This window comes from Phascolarctos cinereus, unplaced genomic scaffold, assembly GCF_003287225.1.
Source record: "Phascolarctos cinereus isolate Bilbo 61053 unplaced genomic scaffold, phaCin_HiC Scaffold_3;HRSCAF=262, whole genome shotgun sequence".
NCBI classification, from domain to species: domain Eukaryota; kingdom Metazoa; phylum Chordata; class Mammalia; order Diprotodontia; family Phascolarctidae; genus Phascolarctos; species Phascolarctos cinereus.
Genome location: NW_027555736.1, coordinates 170,848,322 through 170,866,554, shown reverse-complemented (window position 1 = coordinate 170,866,554; position 18,233 = coordinate 170,848,322). Strand labels below are relative to the sequence as shown.

General features: G+C 47.4%; 2 protein-coding genes across 3 annotated transcripts; one reads left to right on the top strand and one right to left on the bottom strand.

The window, feature by feature from the left end:
• Window positions 1–1,207: 1,207 nt before the first annotated feature.
• PABPN1 (poly(A) binding protein nuclear 1) lies at window positions 1,208–6,539 on the top strand. The gene is given in 8 exon segments (XM_020964608.2): window positions 1,208–1,611; window positions 1,613–1,870; window positions 2,346–2,460; window positions 3,069–3,136; window positions 3,542–3,648; window positions 4,230–4,317; window positions 4,404–4,555; window positions 5,534–6,539. Coding segments are annotated over 8 exon segments (921 nt in total). The 5' UTR covers window positions 1,208–1,518; the 3' UTR covers window positions 5,574–6,539.
• Window positions 6,540–9,682: 3,143 nt separating this feature from the next.
• On the bottom strand, window positions 9,683–17,534 carry SLC22A17 (solute carrier family 22 member 17). 2 transcript variants are annotated; one of them, XM_020965377.2, is made up of 10 exons: window positions 17,240–17,534; window positions 16,684–17,097; window positions 16,465–16,568; window positions 15,973–16,127; window positions 15,299–15,464; window positions 14,850–14,995; window positions 14,449–14,554; window positions 13,978–14,204; window positions 13,425–13,536; window positions 9,683–12,809 (listed from the first exon to the last, which is right to left on the bottom strand). In XM_020965377.2, exons 2-10 carry the CDS (start codon window positions 17,068–17,070, stop codon window positions 12,521–12,523), a joined length of 1,692 nt encoding a protein of 563 aa, XP_020821036.1. In that variant the 5' UTR covers window positions 17,071–17,097; window positions 17,240–17,534; the 3' UTR covers window positions 9,683–12,520. The 2 variants fall into 2 exon arrangements, with proteins under 2 accessions (XP_020821036.1, XP_078007414.1); XM_078151288.1 differs by having other exon boundaries at window positions 16,684–16,862.
• Between the last annotated feature and the right edge of the window lie 699 nt (window positions 17,535–18,233).

Genomic DNA, 18,233 nt, shown 5'->3' with positions numbered 1-18,233 from the left:
ATCCATTCAAAAAGCCTTTCTACTTTGGTTAGACCTGCCAGTCTGGACTCTGTTGTTACAATATTTGAGAACCTTTGATCAGCTCTATGCTACCAGCCCTGGAGTAGGGCTTTAGTAGGATAAAGACATCATATACTGTGTTAAGGTGAAACACACTACAACCCCAATAAGCCTCTTTGATAATCTGGTTTAGTTCTACCATCATAGTGTGGCCTTGTACGTGAATACAGGTTACCAAAGCAGTGATGTCTGCCTCAAAGTGAGGGGTTTGGCAGGGAATGGGGAGTCTGATATGAGAAAAGGAGTTGGTAGTTTATGAAGCTTTAGAGAGTAAGGTTTCAAATTAAACCTAGGAATGTAGGGCTGTAAATCCCACTTGTGTCTATGGCATGATGTTCGGACTTTGCCATCTCCCATTTTTTTGAATGTCTATTTGAATCTTGAACCACAGGCTTCCCAAAAGATGCTTATGATCAGTTAGCCTACAACCTTTCTTAGGGTAATGCATTCCTTACTCTCTCAAAGTGAAAATGTGGCAACTCTTCACAGAATAGTGTCGGGCTAAGTTGGTGTGCTGGTTTCTGCTTCATGTTTATAGGAGAGGTTTATGGAAGTATGAAGAGGGAGCAACAGGCCCTGGAAAGGACAGGTCAGGAGGGAAGAGGCGAAGCAGTCATTCTTGAATGCAAGTCGAATCCTGAATGGAGTGTTGTGGTTAATGAAACATCTTACAAACGCTCCAATTCTAGCAGCCCATCCTCGGGAAGCTACTTTTTTGTCCTTACCACAGCTTCCCTTCTCAGACTTCACTTGCCCTCAGACTGACTAAAAGAAGCAAGATGGTGGCACCCTCAGAATTCGATCATATGACCTGAGGTCCCGTGCTCTGTATTTGATAGTCGTTTGGCTGAAGTGGTCACGTGTTGTAACCTAGGTTGGGGCCCTTCGAACCTCTGGGACCAATCAGCAGCCGAGCTTTGGATAGGGGTTGTGGGGCGGTGTGCGTTAGGTTCCGTTCCGCCTTTCGTAGTTAGCGGCCAATCGCATTGCACGAAGAGAGGAGTGCGGAGAGGGGGCGCGGCCCATGGGGGGGGAGGGAAGGGGGGAGAGAGAGAGAGAGAGAGAGAGAGAGAGAGAGAGAGAGAGAGAGAGAGAGACAGAGACAGAGAGAGAGAGAGAGACAGAGACAGAGAGAGAGAGACAGAGACAGAGACAGAGAGAGAGAGAGAGAGAGAGAGAGAGAGAAAAGCGGGGATGGCGTCACAGCGTGGCAGGATTGTTACCTAATGACGGGAGAAGGCGGAACCGACGTTGACTGACAGGCAAGTTTCCCTTACCGAGATTCGAGGATTTGGCTAGCTGCCCCGCCTTAGAGGCGTGATCTTATTTGATTGCCAAGTATTTCTACCCAATGGACTCCGAGCGACTTGTGACGGGCAGGCTGCTTGGCTAATGAGCCCCCAGCGTGGCCGGCGCGGCTCTCCAATCGCCGGTCGGCGGGCCCCAGTCTGAGCGGCTATGGCGGCGGCGGCGGCGGCGGCAGCAGCAGCGGGGGCTGCGGGCGGTCGAGGCTCCGGGCCGGGGCGGCGGCGCCATCTTGTGCCCGGGGCCGGGGGGGGAACCCGGGGAGGGGGCCCCGGGCGGCGCGGGGGACTACGGGAACGGGCTGGAGGCGGGGGAGCTGGAGCCTGAAGAATTGCTGCTAGAGCCAGAGCCCGAGCCCGAGCCCGAGGAGGAGCCGCCCCGGCCCCGCGCCCCCCCGGGAGCCTCCGGCCCTGGGCCCGGCGCAGGAGCCCCTGGCAGTCAAGAAGAGGAGGAAGAGCCGGGCCTGGTCGAGGGCGACCCGGGGGACGGCGCTATCGAGGACCCGGTGAGGAAGGGCCCTTGGCCGGGAGGTCGGGGTCATGGGGGAAGGGCCTGAGGCCCAGGGGCCGAGCGAGGGGCCGCCGTGGCGGCGGCCGGGCGGGGGGAGGGGGCGGGCGGGTCGTGGGCGGGGAATTACGCGGAGCTGGGCGGGACGGGACGGGACTTGGAGTCCTGGCTGGCTGGCTGGCTGGCTGGCGGCAGCGGCGGCGGCAGGCGGGAGGCCGAGTTAAGGGCCCAGGCCGGAGCTGGAGCCGGAGCCAGGACGCGGTGGGGCCCGTCCCGGGCCGAGGTGGGGGTGGGGTGGGGCGGAGGTAGGGGGGGTGGGTAGTGGGAGGAGGGGGCCAAGGGGGCTCTCAGAGGCGGGGGAGTGGGGGGGGGCGCTAGCGCTTGCCTCGGACAGTCTCCACGGCCGGAGAAGCCGATGAGGCCCCTCCATGTTTCCTTTACTAAGCCTGGCTTCCCTACCCCACCCACTCCAGGAGCTGGAGGCCATCAAAGCCCGAGTAAGGGAGATGGAGGAAGAGGCAGAGAAATTGAAGGAGCTTCAGAACGAGGTGGAGAAACAGATGAACATGAGCCCACCCCCAGGCAATGGTGAGCTTGGGGGAAGGGCCCCAGACCGAAGGAAAGAGGGGAGGACCACTGATGGGGGGAGGGAGGGGGAGTTGGAAAGATCTTTCCCTGGTGACCTTGCTAGGGACCGTGGTTTTGAAGAGGGCGTTATTGTCCCTTGTGTCACGTTTCCTTTCCTCTTTAAGCTAGTGACCCTGCCTTCATCATCGAGAATCCACAGATTCGGGTTTAATTTTTTTCACTCCTAAATTTAAGTGGATGAGTTACGTCCTTAGTGCTAAATTTAGGAAGGGACTCCTCCTAAATGCTTTAAAAAAAAAGATGATTTTATAATGATTGAAAGCTGGAGAAGGACCTTAGAGGTCATTTAGCTCAAATCTTTCATTAGGAAACTGAGGCCCAAAGAGGTCAAGGGACTTGAACAAAGTCACGGAGGTAGTTAATAGTAGGGCTTTGATTCCATTTCATTGTATCACACCTCTTAAATTTACCCTTTTTCAGGGCTTGCTATCGGAAGTCTCTCAAGGATGATGTGAGACTGCTTGGGTTACTTTCTGTTGAGGTGTTAGGATGAGAGTTTTTTATGAGAAACAGATAGAAGATGAAAATTGCTCTTTTCTGTTTTATAGCTGGCCCAGTGATCATGTCCATTGAAGAGAAGATGGAGGCTGATGCCCGGTCCATCTATGTGGGCAATGTAAGTATTAGTCTTTTTCTGGGAGAGGCTGTTATTCTGGGGAAAGATTTGGAAAGGGAACCCATTGAGGCAAATATTTTGTCTTCAAGAGAAGTGGTTAGTAGGGATTTGAGATTGGGGTGGGAGTAGGAGGTATAGTATAAATTGTAGGGTTTATAACTGGGAAGACCTTAAATGTCATTTAGTCCAACTTTGCTGCAATTTGTAGATGAAACCGGAAATTACTGTAAATTGCAAAGGAAAAGGATGGGTTAAGGCAAAAGAAGGAAGGGTTTTGACTTTGTAGTTAGCTTAGGGCCTCTTCTTTCCCCTCACTACTCCCCCCCAACCCCAATACTAGACTATAGCCAGTGTTGTCTTGAGTTGTGTTTGCCCTGTCAGTGGAATTTGTCTTTTTCTGCTTAGGTGGACTATGGTGCAACAGCGGAAGAGCTAGAGGCACACTTCCATGGTTGTGGTTCAGTTAATCGAGTTACCATTCTTTGTGACAAGTTCAGTGGCCATCCTAAGGGGTAAGCAGGGGAAAGAGGTGGTAGAGCACAGGTTAATGTTCATTTCATCAAAGCTTAAAGATCAGACAGGTATTGTTGTGTTTGGTACTTCGTTGAATGTGGAGAGGCAGCTTTAGGGTTAGATTGAGTTGGCCTTGTAGCAGATTAGATTTGGGTTCAAGTTCTGACTCTGAAATGTACTGGGAAAGTCACTCACTTTTCAGTGATCTAGGCAACTCTAAGACTACACATTGCTGAGAAAGTGTTAGCTTGGATTGACACAGGCAATTTCTTTGTCTGGGGTTCCTTATATCAGTGAAATCACAGGCCCAGGCCCTATTCTTGTTGAATGTAAGCTCCTTGAGGGCAGGCATCAATTCATTTTTGTATTTGTATTCATAGGGTTAGTATGGTGCCTTTCACAAAGTAGGTGCTTAATACATATTTGTTGAATAGAGGAGAATAAATTAGATCATAAGATCTTTTCAGGAGCTGACATATTAGGCTAGGCTTAGAAAAATAATGGATGTATAGAAAACTATAAGAACACTAAATGTATGAAAATATGTACATCTACTTCTCTGTTTTTTCCCCTTTCCCAGGTTTGCATATATAGAATTTTCAGATAAAGATTCAGTGAGGACGTCAATGGCCTTGGATGATTCTCTTTTTAGAGGAAGACAGATCAAAGTAAGCTCTGTCTTGTATTTATGAGTGTCCTATGCAGATTCTGAGGACTGCCCTTAACCTGTCTTGACTGGTTTCCATTTGTTTAGGTGATACCAAAACGGACCAATCGGCCAGGGATCAGCACCACAGATCGGGGTTTTCCACGTGCCCGCTATCGTGCCAGGGCTACTAACTACAGTAGTTCACGCTCTAGATTCTATAGTGGCTTCAACAGCAGACCCCGGGGCCGAGTCTACAGGTCAGGATAGATGGGCTGCTCCTCTCTCCTTCCCCATGAGTCTTATACCCTGCTTCTCATCTGGTTCAAGCCCTCACTCCCTAGAGGAGCTTCGATTCTTGCCTGTGTGTGATGGTAGTTAAAGGGCAGGTTTGACTTATAGACTCCCAGTCCTTAAGCAGTAACTGGGGTTGAGGAGAGAGTCTGAAATTCCCAAATCCCATTCTAGGCTTCTCCCTCATAATTATTAGTAGGAAAACATACTAGCATATGAGGGTTTCTACAGAGAAGGCTGGGTAGAGCCAAGTATCAGTGCCCTTTCTAGGAAGGTTGGGGGAGGGGGGTGAGTTGAGCCTTTTTTTTTTTTTTCCTCAGAGGTGGGAAGGGATTGGAAGTGTCAGAGTCTCTAAGAAAATTCCAGAGCCAGATTGGATGTCCCCAGTTCTGGATGAGGATATTGAGGTTATATTTACTAGCCTTTGTCAGGATTTTAGGAATTATAATTTTCTTAGTGTCTGAATGTTTGTTGCTTTGAGATCCTAGTTCAGTTCCTTTACTTGAATCTCCTTAACATATGTAGGGGAAGTTAGGTAGTATAAGGCTCTAGCTTTTTAGAAGAGTGGCTTTTCCTGATCCCTGGAGAGTTAGGAAAGAGATTGATTATACCATGGGCAACAGGGTGACTGCTTTTAGGGAGGGTTGGAAGCTATTAGAATATTGGGGACTGAGCCTCTTCTCAGTTTTCTTTACTCTCCCCTTACTAGCACATGCTCTTTGAGTATAGTTTCTTTTCACCATCCAGACAGCTTCCCTTTTGCTGAGTTGTGCCCTCTGGTGGGATCTTAGGTATTTGTAGTAAAAAAAAAAAAAAAAAAGCAAAAAACAAAAAAACTTTGCCCTTAGACAGGAACTAGAGTTGGACTAGTAGGACCATGGGAGGGGGTTGTACTGAGATGTCCATTAACTATGTTTACACCCAACTCTCCTTCTTTTTTCTAGGGGCCGGGCTAGAGCGACGTCATGGTATTCCCCTTACTAAAAAAAAAAAAAACAAAAAACAAACAAAAAAAAACCAAAAAAGTGTGTATTAGGAGGAGAGAGAGGAAAAAAGGAAAGAAGGAAAAAAAGGAATTAAAAAAAAAAAAGAAAAACAGAAGATGACCTTGATGGAAAAAAAATATTTTTTAAAAAAAAAAGATATACTGTGGAAGGGGGGAGAATCCCATAACTAACTGCTGAGGAGGGACCTGCTTCTGAGGGTCTGGTCAGGGGAAGGGCCCCCCCCCCCCCCCGGGAATGGGACAGGGGGCTGCTCATTCACTCTGGGGGTTCGACATGGACAAGTCTCGACTTCGCAAGCTGTTCCCTACCCCTCTCCCCTCTGCCTCTTCTCACTTCACCCGCTGGGGATGCTCATGGGTGGGAGCAGGATGGTGGGAAAGGTTTTACCTAAGGGTATGTAAGGACACAAAACTGTTCTGCTTGTTACCCTCCCTCCATCTCTTCCCTGTTCTCCTTCCTGCCTGCCTCTTATCCTGCCAATTATCCCCCTCTCACCCTCCTCTTCCTGGCTCCCTGTCCCTCATCCCTGGGACTACTTCTCCTGACCCTCCAGAGATTCCCTGGTGATCTATTTTGTTTCCGTTTGTGTTTCTGTTTCTGTTTTGAGTGTCTTTCTTTGCAGGTTTCTGTAGCCGGAAGATCTCCGTTCCGCTCCCAGCGGCTCCAGTGTAAACTCCCCTTCCCCCTGGGGAAATGCACCACCTTGTTTGGGGGGATGGGGGTTCTGGGTGTTTTTTGTTTTTTGTTTTCTCTTTTTTCTTTTTCTTTTTTTTTCCTTTTTCTTTTCATTTGGATTTGGAGGGGACGGGAGGAAGTGGGAACAGGGGATGGAGGGAGGGTTTGGGGATTTTGTTTATTTTTTTAGGTATTTCCAGGGGTGGGAGGAGTTTTTTGTTTTTTTTTTAATATGTGTCATGAATAAAATAAAAATGTTTTTTGAAAATAGTGTGCAGTCTTTTCAATGTAGGGAATATTTGTTTCCCTTAGATTTCAGCTTGAAGGTGAACCCTCCTTGATTGGAAGTGTTGGTGTTATAGAGGTAGATTTGCCACTCGGAATTTAAAAGTAGGCATTAAATTGCAAGTAGTTGGGATAATGAAGACTGTAATTGAGGAAGACTAGTTTTCAGGACTATATGTTTTCCTGGGTGTTTGATAGGTAGAAATGTAAGCCAAGACTGGAAAAACCCAAGTGGCTAGGTAGAGTGACCTAAATGCGTATGTACTATACACCAGTGGTTCAAACTCAAAAGATTGCCAGTAAACCGATATGACTTCCTATGGGGACATAGTGACTTAGAACACCACATTAACGTTTTAATTATGCTTATTTTGTTAAATATTTCCAAATTATGTTTTTAAGCTTAATGTTTTTGACATCTTTGCTGTACGCATTTGGTGTTGGGTGATTTGTCCACAGCTTCACTTGCCTTGGGCTAACAGGTTGTCCTTCCCACCTATGTTGCCATGTAAACTTAAGGAATTAACCTATTTTCATTTTGTTCAATTTTCAGCAGTTGTGGAGGTAAACGAATTCTAGAGAGATTTGTAGATGATAATAATTAGAATGCTGACATTATTAGTTAGGGTCTTGAAGAATTAATGCTGTTCTGTAGCTGCTTAAAACTCAACTCAGAACCTTGTCTCATGTTTCAAAAATTTTTCACCTTTTGTTCCTTTATTGTCCAGAGATTCAAATGAGAGAAGCTTCACTTCTCACCTTCTGCAGTGTGACTTCATTTTACAGATGAACTGAGGCAAATAGAGGTTAAGTGGCTTGCCCAAGGTCATGCAGCTAGTGTCTTAAGGTCGGATTTGAACTCAAATCTTCGTGACTGTAGGCCTGTGCTTTGTCTGCTGCACCACTTAGCTGCTCCCACGCCCATCTACAACTATTCAAATCATCCAGTCCAGTTGTAGACTTTGTGTTTTGTAAACATGTTATGATTTTTTTAAATCTGAATTTTCACCTTTGGCAGCAAAGTTCCCCATCCTTTAAGACCCAATTCGGCTTTCCCACAAAGGCTTCCTTTACCTTGACTGGAGTTGAGTTCCTTGAACTTCTGTAGCACATATTGGATACTAGTTATTTTGGCCACTAATAATAGTTTCACTTGTTTTTCTCCCCAGTTAGTAAGTTACTTGAGAGCAGGATTTGTATTCTCCAGACTTTTGGACTTGTAGGTGCTTGATGTTGGAATAAATTTAGCTAGAGAATTTGTGGGACTAAGAGGTAGCTTAGTGGTTGCAGAAGTGGATTAAGCAACATTACCTGTCCACCAGAGGGTGTAGCGTGGCTCGCTAGCCATATAGGTACATTTTTCTTTGGTGGTTAGGGCTGGTTTGTGAGAATTTTCTTGCATGGTTGATGGTCCTATAGTCTTAGGAATTAGAGTATTCCATTTTTTAAAGAATCCTTTGGATCAGAGCTGTGTAGGGGCTTCATTGGCTGCTGTTGGAAATAATACCACCCTTCCCTTCCTTTCTTGGCCCAGTTCTCACTAAGGTACAGGTTAACTATTTCTCTAATTTGGGACCACCCTCCTACTCTCTCTCCATTCCTATTCAAATATTCTGGTTTGTTTTCTGTCCCATTGGAGAACTTCCCAATTTTCTAATTTTATGTTTAATTTTTAAACTGAATTTTAACATTTCAAGTAGTATGAAGTAGCTATTCCTAAACTATATGCAATTAGAGGTTTCTGCTGCAAAGTACTTTTGGGGCTGGTGACAACAAAAATAACCTGCTCCACAGTGAATCCTGGTTCCCATCCTAAGATTCAAATGTACTCCAGATCTGATTATTTTGCTGTGAGCCATATATGGTGTATCCATCTTAAATGATGGAGAGAATTTGTGACTTAAGGTAAGAAACGTGAAGGGGAAATTATCTCCCAGGAGTAAGATTCTGCCTTGGCATCCTCCTTTCCACCAAGCTCTTTGGGAATTAAAGGGGTTGTTGGACAACCTGTCTAATATTTTTTGAAAGAGATATTTGGAATACGTAAACTAAGTTGTATGGGTGGTAAGACCTAATGCTTCCTTGCAGATATGGCAAGGAAAGTTATGTATACCACAAGGCAGTTCTTTTACTAGACTTATCCAGCCTTACCTGACCCCTGACTTTATGGAAAAGCACCAGGTAATCTTTATGTATGGTAAGTTAAGTATGGAATAGTCACTGGCTATGTACATGTATATGGTTTCTTTAAAATTGTGAACTAAGGACAGAGGCTGGTGCTGGGATTTCATGTTAAAAACTAACAACATAAGTCAGGGAAGGGAATCGAAGGGTCAGGGAATAAGCATTTTAAGTATCTACCATGTGCCAGTCATGGTTCTCAGCACTTTACGATTATTTTCATGTGATCACTACAACAACCCTGTGAAGTCAATATTATGATCCCCATTTTACAATTGAGGAAACTGAGGCAAACAAGTGACTTCAGTCTGAGGCTGGATTTTAACTCAGATGTTCCTGATTTTAGACACAACACTATCCATGGTGCCATCTATCTGTTTAAGAAATGGACAAATTAGTTCATCTGTTTCTGATATCATTGGGTGTTTGTGACAGTATTGTGAAAGTGGGCTCTGTTGAAGGCTACTCAGATGGGTCACCATGACCTCGAGCTTTCTGTTGCTGTGCAGGGGCAGGTTTGAGAGCTGGTAGTGGAGCTCAAAAGTTCTGGCATCTGGGAAGGCATCTAATGGGATCCCAGTGATGAACAGTACATATGTTCTCTGAATAGTGATCTAAATATAGAAGGCTCATCCCCAGGTTGGCTGCAGAGTGACAGATTTTTTCGACCACTGCAACTGTCAAAAGGCCATCTATTAAGTTTTGGAGGGGTTGCATACTACTGCAGAGTAGGGGGAACCATGCCAGATTATAGATCCTTTGGGTATTAGAGCATTCAGATGGACTTGATGATAACCACAGAAAGTGAAGAATGTCCCTCTCAGATATCCCTAACATCATCTATTGTGATCAATATATCATCCATAAATTATTTCAGCCTTTGTTGAACCTGAGTTTTGAGTCAGTACAATTCCAGTTAGCTGAATAAAAACATCAAACATCTACTATGTGCAAACTAAGCAATTTCTTTTATTTGAGTGTGAGAATTTTCCCTTAAGGCTCAAAGGGACACCTACCCAAATTCTAGTATTCTAGGATTTGGTGAACCATGCTTACTGTTTATAACACACTGTTTATAATTTTTCCCTAGGTCTGCAATATGAATATATATCTTACCCAACCATAATATTAATACTTTCAAGGTAGGCACCTTATCATTTGAATACCTACGTCTGCTACTTTACTGACCACAGTAAATGCTTGTCAAATGTCAACCATCTTCACTGCTTAGCAGCCTTGTGATTTCATAGGCTTCGATCTCTACTTCTTAAGACTTAGCTCTCGTACCTCTATCATAAAAGGCTTTGCCTTGTCTCCCCAGGAGTTTAGCCTTTCTTCAGGCTCTGTAATTGTATATATATTTTTTATTTATCTGTGTACCTGTTGTTTTTCCCACTAGAGCATAAGCCCTTCCAGGGCCAAGAAAATTAAAATTAATATTTGTCTTTGTGTCCCCAATCTCTCTCTCTGGACAGGCAGAAACTGCTCTAACTGCTTGGTCATTTTAATCTCTTTCCTCTGGACTTTTCTCAGTTCTGTTAAGAAAAGTACACATACATTGACAAGGAAATTAGCTCATTTTTGTCATTACTTTTGAAATTATTGTATTAATGGCATATACAATACCAACTTATTAACAAATAAAGCAGTCTGAGATTTTTATAAAATCTCTTTTTCAAAGTACTCAAAGACCTTTCTCATGTGATTTTAATAGTTCACACAGACCCTCCAGAGGTATATCTGGGATGGGCATTATTTCCATATTACCAATAACCCTAGGCTACAGGCGGAATTCTGACTCCCACAGTCCTTTCTTGTATACTTATAGTGACCATGCATCCCAGATTTTCTTGGTTCAAATTTCAAGAGCATTGCCCTTTTAGCAAAGCATTCCAAAGGGATTTGTTCTCCCATTCCAGGAGGGGACAGGTTTAGATTTATATAGGATATTTCCCCCCCTAAAGATCCCAAAATGCTGTCTCATATATGATTTTATTGGTCCATATAGCCCTGGGGTTATACTTTCCTTAAAAGAGCTGTTATTACCAACAGGTAATGAAACAACTGACCTTGAAAATATTATGCTTATTCTATACCTCCATGCTTTGTCCACATGCTGGAAATGCCTTTTTCCTTGGTCTTTATCTAAACAAACCCAACTTTCAAGGCCCAAATGGAGACCCTTATGCTCCTGTCCCCCTCCAAATATCCTTAGTGAAGTCCTCAGGTCACTTCAGTTTACAACAACCACTTCTCTGGACTTCAGTTTCCCCATCTGTAAAATGAGGGGATTGGATAAGATAACCTCTAAGCTCTAATGTCCTGATTAGCATAGATCAAAGATCATAAAATTTAGAGCTGAAAGAGACCTTTAAAGTTATTTTAATGTTTAGGACACTGAAATCCATAGAGAAAGGACTCATATAAGGTCACATAAGCAGTAGCAGAAGTGAGATTTGAACTCAGGACCTCTGACCAGGTCATTGGACTACAAGTCCAGCACTCTACCCCACTATCCTACTCTGCTTTCTATTTTAGATGCCCTCTTCCTCCTCTAAACTCTTAATGGCACTTAATAATAATAGCTTACATTTTTCTAGGACATTGTAATTTACAAGCATTTTCTTCCCATCAACATAGTGGAGGAGGTAATGCGAGCAATAGGAACCCGGTTTCATATCTGAGTAAGGTGGCTTGGAGGCAAGCTTCAGTGTTCTAAGCTCTTAGGCCTCTTCATACATACTACCTTGGTATTGTTTAGTTTTTACATATGCATCTTGACTCCCCAAACAAATGACAATATACTCCTTGAGGGCAGAAACTGTTCTCTGGCGCTTCCTTATATCTTCCCAAAGGGTCTGGGACACAGTAGGCTCAATAAATACGTGTTGCATGAATGAAGCGATTCTTAAGGTTGTTAATCAGCTCCTGGTTTGGGCAGCTGCTTCCCGTTCCTGCATCTAAATTTTTCTTGAAGGAATTTTAGATGTGGTAACTGAAGACAGCAGATCCCAAAATGAAACCTTCCAGCCCCATTAAGGCAAATGTGCCTACTGTCTTCCATCATCCGCCTTCTAGTAGCTGTTCAAGGGATGGTGACTGCGATGAAGGAAAGTAGCAACATCATTTCTCCAGAGCCCAGCGAGAAGAAGGAAATGGTAGGGTAGGGGACTGGTATGTTTTAGATCTCAGAGATACCCTTCCATTGCAAAAAACTTTCATGTAGAGGGATAGAGCAGAAAAAAGAGGAAAGTTCAGGCTCCTCAATTGTTCTTCCACTTAAAATTCCTTTATTGAAATATAAGTAGTATATTTCAGTGTGTGAGGTCTGGGTCTCCCTGGGTGAGACTAGAGAGAGCTCTGCTGTTCTTACTGCAGTCCACACCTGTGTCCTCTGCAAGGGGATCACTATACAGAGCCCCATGATCCCTCCTCAAGACACTGGCTTGAGGGGGACCACAAAGTAGCAGGGAAGAATAAGTGAAGCAGGCTTTGATCTCCCCTCATCTAAATGTGGCATCCCATGGGCTGGAATGTACTTAACTCCACTTTCCACGTGGCCTTCTTGGTATACATCATCTTCCTATTGGATGAGGTTCACTCGGCTTCCTTCATGTCTGTGGTCAGACTTCCCTCATGGGTCTACTCTTGGTGTACCTTGGCCTTCCTATATCCAGCAAGGCATGCTATGGTGTTTCCCATCTCCTTCATGGCATCTGTTAGCCTCACTGCATTTCAAAAGTAGTGCCCTCCATTCTCCTATCAGCATCCCCCCAGTGGCACTCAGAGGGCAGGCGTTGGCGTGGCAAGCAATGGGACATGGTCACAGCGAGTTGGGGGTGGTGGCCTTAGTAAGGAAGGCCGACGACAGAGTTCCCCATCCCTCAGCGCCTCTGGAAGGGCCTTGCGTTTGCTCTCAGGCAGCAGCATGATGCTGAGGATGCAGAGAAGGGCACAGGCTGCCAAGACCACATGTTGCAAGAAGGCACCTCGACCAGCATGGAGCCGCTGTACTGGACCACTCAGCTGGCCTAGGGCCCCCAGTGCCAGGATTAGGCCCAGGCCCCGTCCCCTGTGGAAGGGGGAAAATGAAACTCGGACATAGCCTGAAGACCCCACTTCTGACCCAAGTAGCAATTTCCCCTTATCAGTTTAAAGCTTATCCACTCTGTCCCCTTCCTTATGATTCCCTTCCTAATAACATCAATATTAAGAATAATAATAGGGGTAGCTAGGTGGCACAGTGGATAGAGCACCGTCCCTGAAGTCAGGAGGACCTGAGTTCAAATCCGGCCTCAGACCAAACACTTGACACTTACTAGCTGTGTGACCCTGGGCAAGTCACTTAACCCCAATTGCCTTAAAAAAAATAATAGCCAGCATTTATATAGTGCTTTAAGGTTTGCAAAGTGCTTTACACATGTTATTTCATTTGATCATCAAAATAATGCCCTGAAATAGATAGTATTGTTATCCTTTTTTTTACAGAAGGGAAAATTAAGACTAAGAAAGGTGACTTGCCCAGGGTCACATAGCTAATAAATTTCTGCGCAAGACTTGAACTCAGATCTTCCTGACTTCATGGCCAGCACACTATCCACCGACCAACTTGGATTTTGCCCTTAACTCCCTTAGAACCAGGCTGGAGGTGACCCATTCCCACCTAAGCCTCACCCCTAGTTCTCACCGGACTGTTGTAGGGATAACCTCTGCGGCAAGAAGAATGCTGAGGACACCAGCAGCATGGGAAAAGAAGAGTCCGAGCACTGAGAAGGTGGTGACAGCCATATCATTCAGATCTGCAGGAACAAAGGTTAGAGGGGTCAGAAAACCCTAACACAGCAGGATCCACATTGACTACCCAGCCCACAGTGCTCCCTGAAGACTATTTCATTTATTGGGTACTTGGACAGTATCCCAAAAATAATCTCCTCAGTGTCTAGTGTGGTACTTTGCACAAAAGTAAGTGTCCAACAAATGTTTGTTGATGAGAACAGAGTGGGGTTGGTGATAGAAAAGATGGTGGGAAAAAGTACATATGAGATGGTGTTTTATTATTATTTATTATATTATTATTATTATATTATGTTATTATATATTAGAGAAATATATATTTTGAGCAAAGGGCCAGGGGATTTAGTTTATCTGACAGGGTCATAGCCTAAGGTTCCCCGGAAAAGGGATGGAACCCCTGTGAGAAGAAGAAGGGAGAGATGTTATCACAGCTCTGGGATGCTCACAGTCTCTCAGGCCCAGCAGCACAAGAGAGGCAATGCCAGTGAGGGTCATAGTGAGCAGCAGGATGCCCCGGCGGCCGAAACGGTCAACGGTAACCCCAAGGAAGACACAGGCCAAGCCTCCTGTACCACCAGCCAGCAGGGAATACAGGTTGAAGTCGACCTGGGACTTTCGTCCCACTCCTCCTCCCACAAGCTGGTAGCAATGCCTAATCCCATGGGCAATGAAGCTGTAGGGGGTGAGACAAATGGAAAGACCTTGAGTCTTCATCCCACAGCTCCCTCACCTCTGCTAGAATTCCTACCTTCAGTTTTCTAGAATCCAGGCTATAAAACCTATGTGGAATTCCTAATGTCTAGCCCACTGGGCTAAAGGGTCTGCACCCATTCCCACCTCCTGACCTTGGTGCCAGTTAGGTCTACATTAGTTCTGCCCACCAACCACCACCCCTTCCCTCTTTGTTCAATGCTCACGTGGTGAAGCCCAGGATAAGCAGATTTTTCCAGATGTTGCGACAGCTGAGTAAGGCTGAGAGGGAGATCTGGGCAGTTGCAGGAAGAGGACAAGTGTTCTCCAGATCTTAGGAAGGGATGGAAAGAGGGAAGCATACTCCAGAAATCAAAGTGGTTTTGTGGGCACATGCCTAAGCTTACACACATATTGATCTGGTCCCTGGGAGGGAATGTCTATAGCCAGAATCTCCTCTGGGATGTAGGGACCTGTTTTTAGAGTGGGAGACCTCTCTGAGGCTGGTTTCCATAGTAGGAGGCCTTGCTGGCCTGTCCAGGTCTTAAGTGTGTATCCAGAGAGCCACCCACACTTAGAAGTTATTTACCAGCTAAGAGCTGTCCAGTCTTCTTCCCTGGGTTCTCACCTTGCAAGGCTTCTTCAGCCTCATTCCCCAGTGGCTCCCCTTGGGGTCTGTTTCTTTGAGCCAGAACTCTCAACACAGCCTGGGCCTCTGTTGTCCGACGAGACGCCAACAGCCACCTGGAAGACTCCAGGAACAGACCTGGCCAGCTAGACAGGCAGGGGAGAGGAACGAGGGGAGGGAGGGAAGGAGAAATAAGTTCTAGTCACAGTGAAGGCTCCTTCATGGTTGGGATTCCCTATCCTGGGGACCTTCTTTGCTAGTCCTGGGGAACGTGACGTTCCCACTGCTGGGAGGCTAAGACTGGGAAAAGAGCTTTGGGAGCAGGAGACCTCAATGGCGGTGATGGTAGAATGAGCGATCGAATTGGGGTGGGGGAGAGGATTGAATTTATAGCAGATGTTCCCTAGGTCTATGGACTAGCTGGTAGAGGGCATGGGGAGGGTACTGACCCATACAGCAGGAAGAGAATACAAGGAGCTGTGATCAATCTGAGCAGAAGTCTCCAGTCCTTGCAGGCCAGAGCCAGGCCCAGAAGCAGAAATTGTCCCACTACTCCCATCAGCTCTCCGGCCAGGACTGCCCGGAGCCGCTGGGAGGGCTCACATAACTCCAGGCCTGAGGACATGGTAAGGGCAGGTTCAGAAGAAAAAAGTGGACAATATGAGAGAAAGAGGAGGAAGCAGGGAAGGAGAGGGTACAGGGGGAAGAGGGGTACCAGCGGTAGAGAGGTTAGAGTTAGGTGAGGCCTTGGGGAAGGTGAGGGATCTGCTCTACAGAGATCAATGGCAGTCAGTGATACTAGACTCAGCATTCAATGAAAAGAGCATTGGAAAGAGAGTCAGGAGACTAGGGTTCTAGTTTTCACTTTGGCACTAGCTGACCTTGGGTAAGTGGATTCACATTTCTGAGCCTTAGTTGTAAAATGAGGTGGCGTGACTAGATGATCTCTAAGGGCTCTACCATTCTCTGCATCTGTGAAGCTGCTGGGAGATTGAATTATCTGGGAGATATGGAAGGGAGGCAGGGAGGGTAGAAGGTGGAAGTTGGGTGAGGGGCAAGGTAGGGTTAGGGTGATCACCATAAGGAAGCTGCAAAGGGCAGGGACTGTAGGAGCTATACTCACGGGTCAGGTAGAGGCCAAGGTCAGCCCCAGCTAGCATGAAGCCCAGGAGGAATCGGAGAGCAGTAAGACCAGGTGGGGAGCCAGCTGCAGCCCCTCCTACCCCACAGGGTCCTGCCAGCCCCAAGGCCAGCAGTACAACTCCTCGACGTCCTACCCTAGAGAAAAGGAGGACCTTCCATCACAGCATCCCACAGCCTTCTCCCTCATCCCTGAACCAAGGTCAGTCCCATTGAATTGCTAAGATTCAGATTGGTGTCCTATGGCATAACCTAATGGCATATGAGAGCATCAGGGTTGGGGATGGGGCTACAGATCACCATGGGACCTAGAGGCCTGTCTTCTGATGGTGGGCTACCCCTCCCACACCCTCTTCAGAAGTTCTTCTTGGTCCCCTGGCTAGTCTCCTTCATGTCTCTCAAACCTGGCTTCCCTTAGCTCACTTTCTCCTTAGACTGGTCTAGTGCAATGCACTCCCACCCTACACACACATACCTGTCTGTAGGATGGCCCAGACCCAGGTAGCCACAGGCAAAGCCCAAAAGGAAGAGGATCTGCTCCAGGGTTACCTCCCAGCCCCTTTCACAGACTAGATCCCACTGTGGAGGGGGAGAGAAGGCTTTGCTGGGATGGAGAGGGCAGGAGATCCTCCAGCCCAGCCCCAAAGTCCTTTTCCTCTCCACTACTATCCCTCACCCTCACCTTCACCCTCACCTGAGTGACCATGTTGCTGGTGAGGACAGGGAGACCACTGTAGTCCCAGCCATGGGGGCATCGGGTGCTGTTGGGTGGGGGTGGGGAGCAGGCCTCTTCGCTGGTGTTGAGGGGCGGCTCCCACCCTGAGGCATTGGCCTGGCGGCATCTCAGGGGCGGCACCAGCGTGAGGATGGGGTCTGAGGCCAGACCCAGGGCCACGAACAGCAGGGGCAGGCAGCTCAACCCTAGCTGCACCTGCTGGGCCCTCCCCACCACCCCCACCTGCGAGAGCAGCGACTCGAAGCTGGGGGGCCCTATGGGGGCTGCCAGGGACAGGCTGCTCCCCAGTGCATCAGGAGCCGCTGGTCCCCCTTCCCCCTCCCCTTCGCCCTCCCGTGGTTCCATTCAACCTGGGGCAAGGAGGGACCCAACCTGTAAGGAACAAGAGAGAAAAATAGGGAGGACGGGGAGGGACGGAGAATGATAGGGGAGATGAGAGGAGGGGCAGAGGGAGAGAGATGGTGGGATAAGAGCTAGGTGAGGTCTATGCACCTTCTGGGGGCCAGTCACTCACCCCTCTGGGGCTGGTGGGGGTCTCTACGGCCCTGACGCCGTTGCTGCTCCCCTCATGGGGCGAGGGGGTCCTGGTGGCCAAGGAGCCCAGGCCTACTGCTGTGGCTGGGTTGGGGGGGGTGCCTCCACTCCCCTCCTCTTCTCTTCTTTCCTTTCCTTTGACCCAGTCTCCCGCCTCCTTCTCCCCTCCCTGCTACTGATTGCTCCGGCCCACTGCCTGGCCCTCACTCCATGGCTTTGCTAGATTTCGCACCCTACCCCCCCTTCCTTTCTCCAGCTCTGGGCTCCTTTTTCTCTCCTCCCCTTCCTTTAGACTCTCCTCCCCTTCCCGGGTCCTTCTGGACTCACCCTCAGAGGGAGGGAACCTCACTCTATCCGCCCTTCTTCTGAGTGGCCTCAAGGCATGGAAACCACAGCACCAGGGAAACGGGAGAAGGGAGAGCCAGGAACGGGGTGGAGGTGCTCAGCCAGCTTGCTCTTCAGACAGCCCAGGGTGGATGCCAAAGGCTTCCGATGCCTCAATCATTGATAGCACTAGTAATGGGGAAAGCTTGCTGGATCTGGGGCTAGAGGCCCTGAGTTTAAAGCCTAGCATTGCTACCCCACGCCAGTCCAGCCACCTTTCTGGTGTGTATGTGTGTGTGTGGGGGGGGGGGGAGGTGTGCAAGGGGGGTGGGGGAGTGAAATAGATGCCAGTTCAAGATACATTAACCTATAACACTTTCCCACTCCCTGAGAAAAAGTCTTGGGGGGAAAAAAGGGACTCTCCTATTTCAAGGGAAGAACCATAAGGAATTTTGGATATTACTGCATTATTAAACAGTCCCAAGCAAGAACTCCAATTCACTGTAGTATCCTCTCCACATTTGTTCCATGTTTATCATAGGATGCAAGGGATCACAAAGGCCATCTAGTCCTACATTACCCCTTCCCCCCCCCCCCATTCCCCCTTCATTTTACAGATAAAAGAACTGAAGCCAGGAAAGCCCAAGGCC

Coding starts and splice junctions, on each gene's coding strand:
- SLC22A17 (XM_020965377.2), bottom strand. CDS start 17,070: ATGGAACCACGGGAGGGCGAAGGGGAGGGGGAAGGGGGACCAGCGGCT. Junction 14,996..15,298: donor ATTCTCTTCCTGCTGTATGG/GTCAGTACCCTC, acceptor CTGCCTGTCTAG/CTGGCCAGGTCTGTTCCTGG. Junction 14,205..14,448: donor CTTATCCTGGGCTTCACCAC/GTGAGCATTGAA, acceptor CACCCCCTACAG/CTTCATTGCCCATGGGATTA.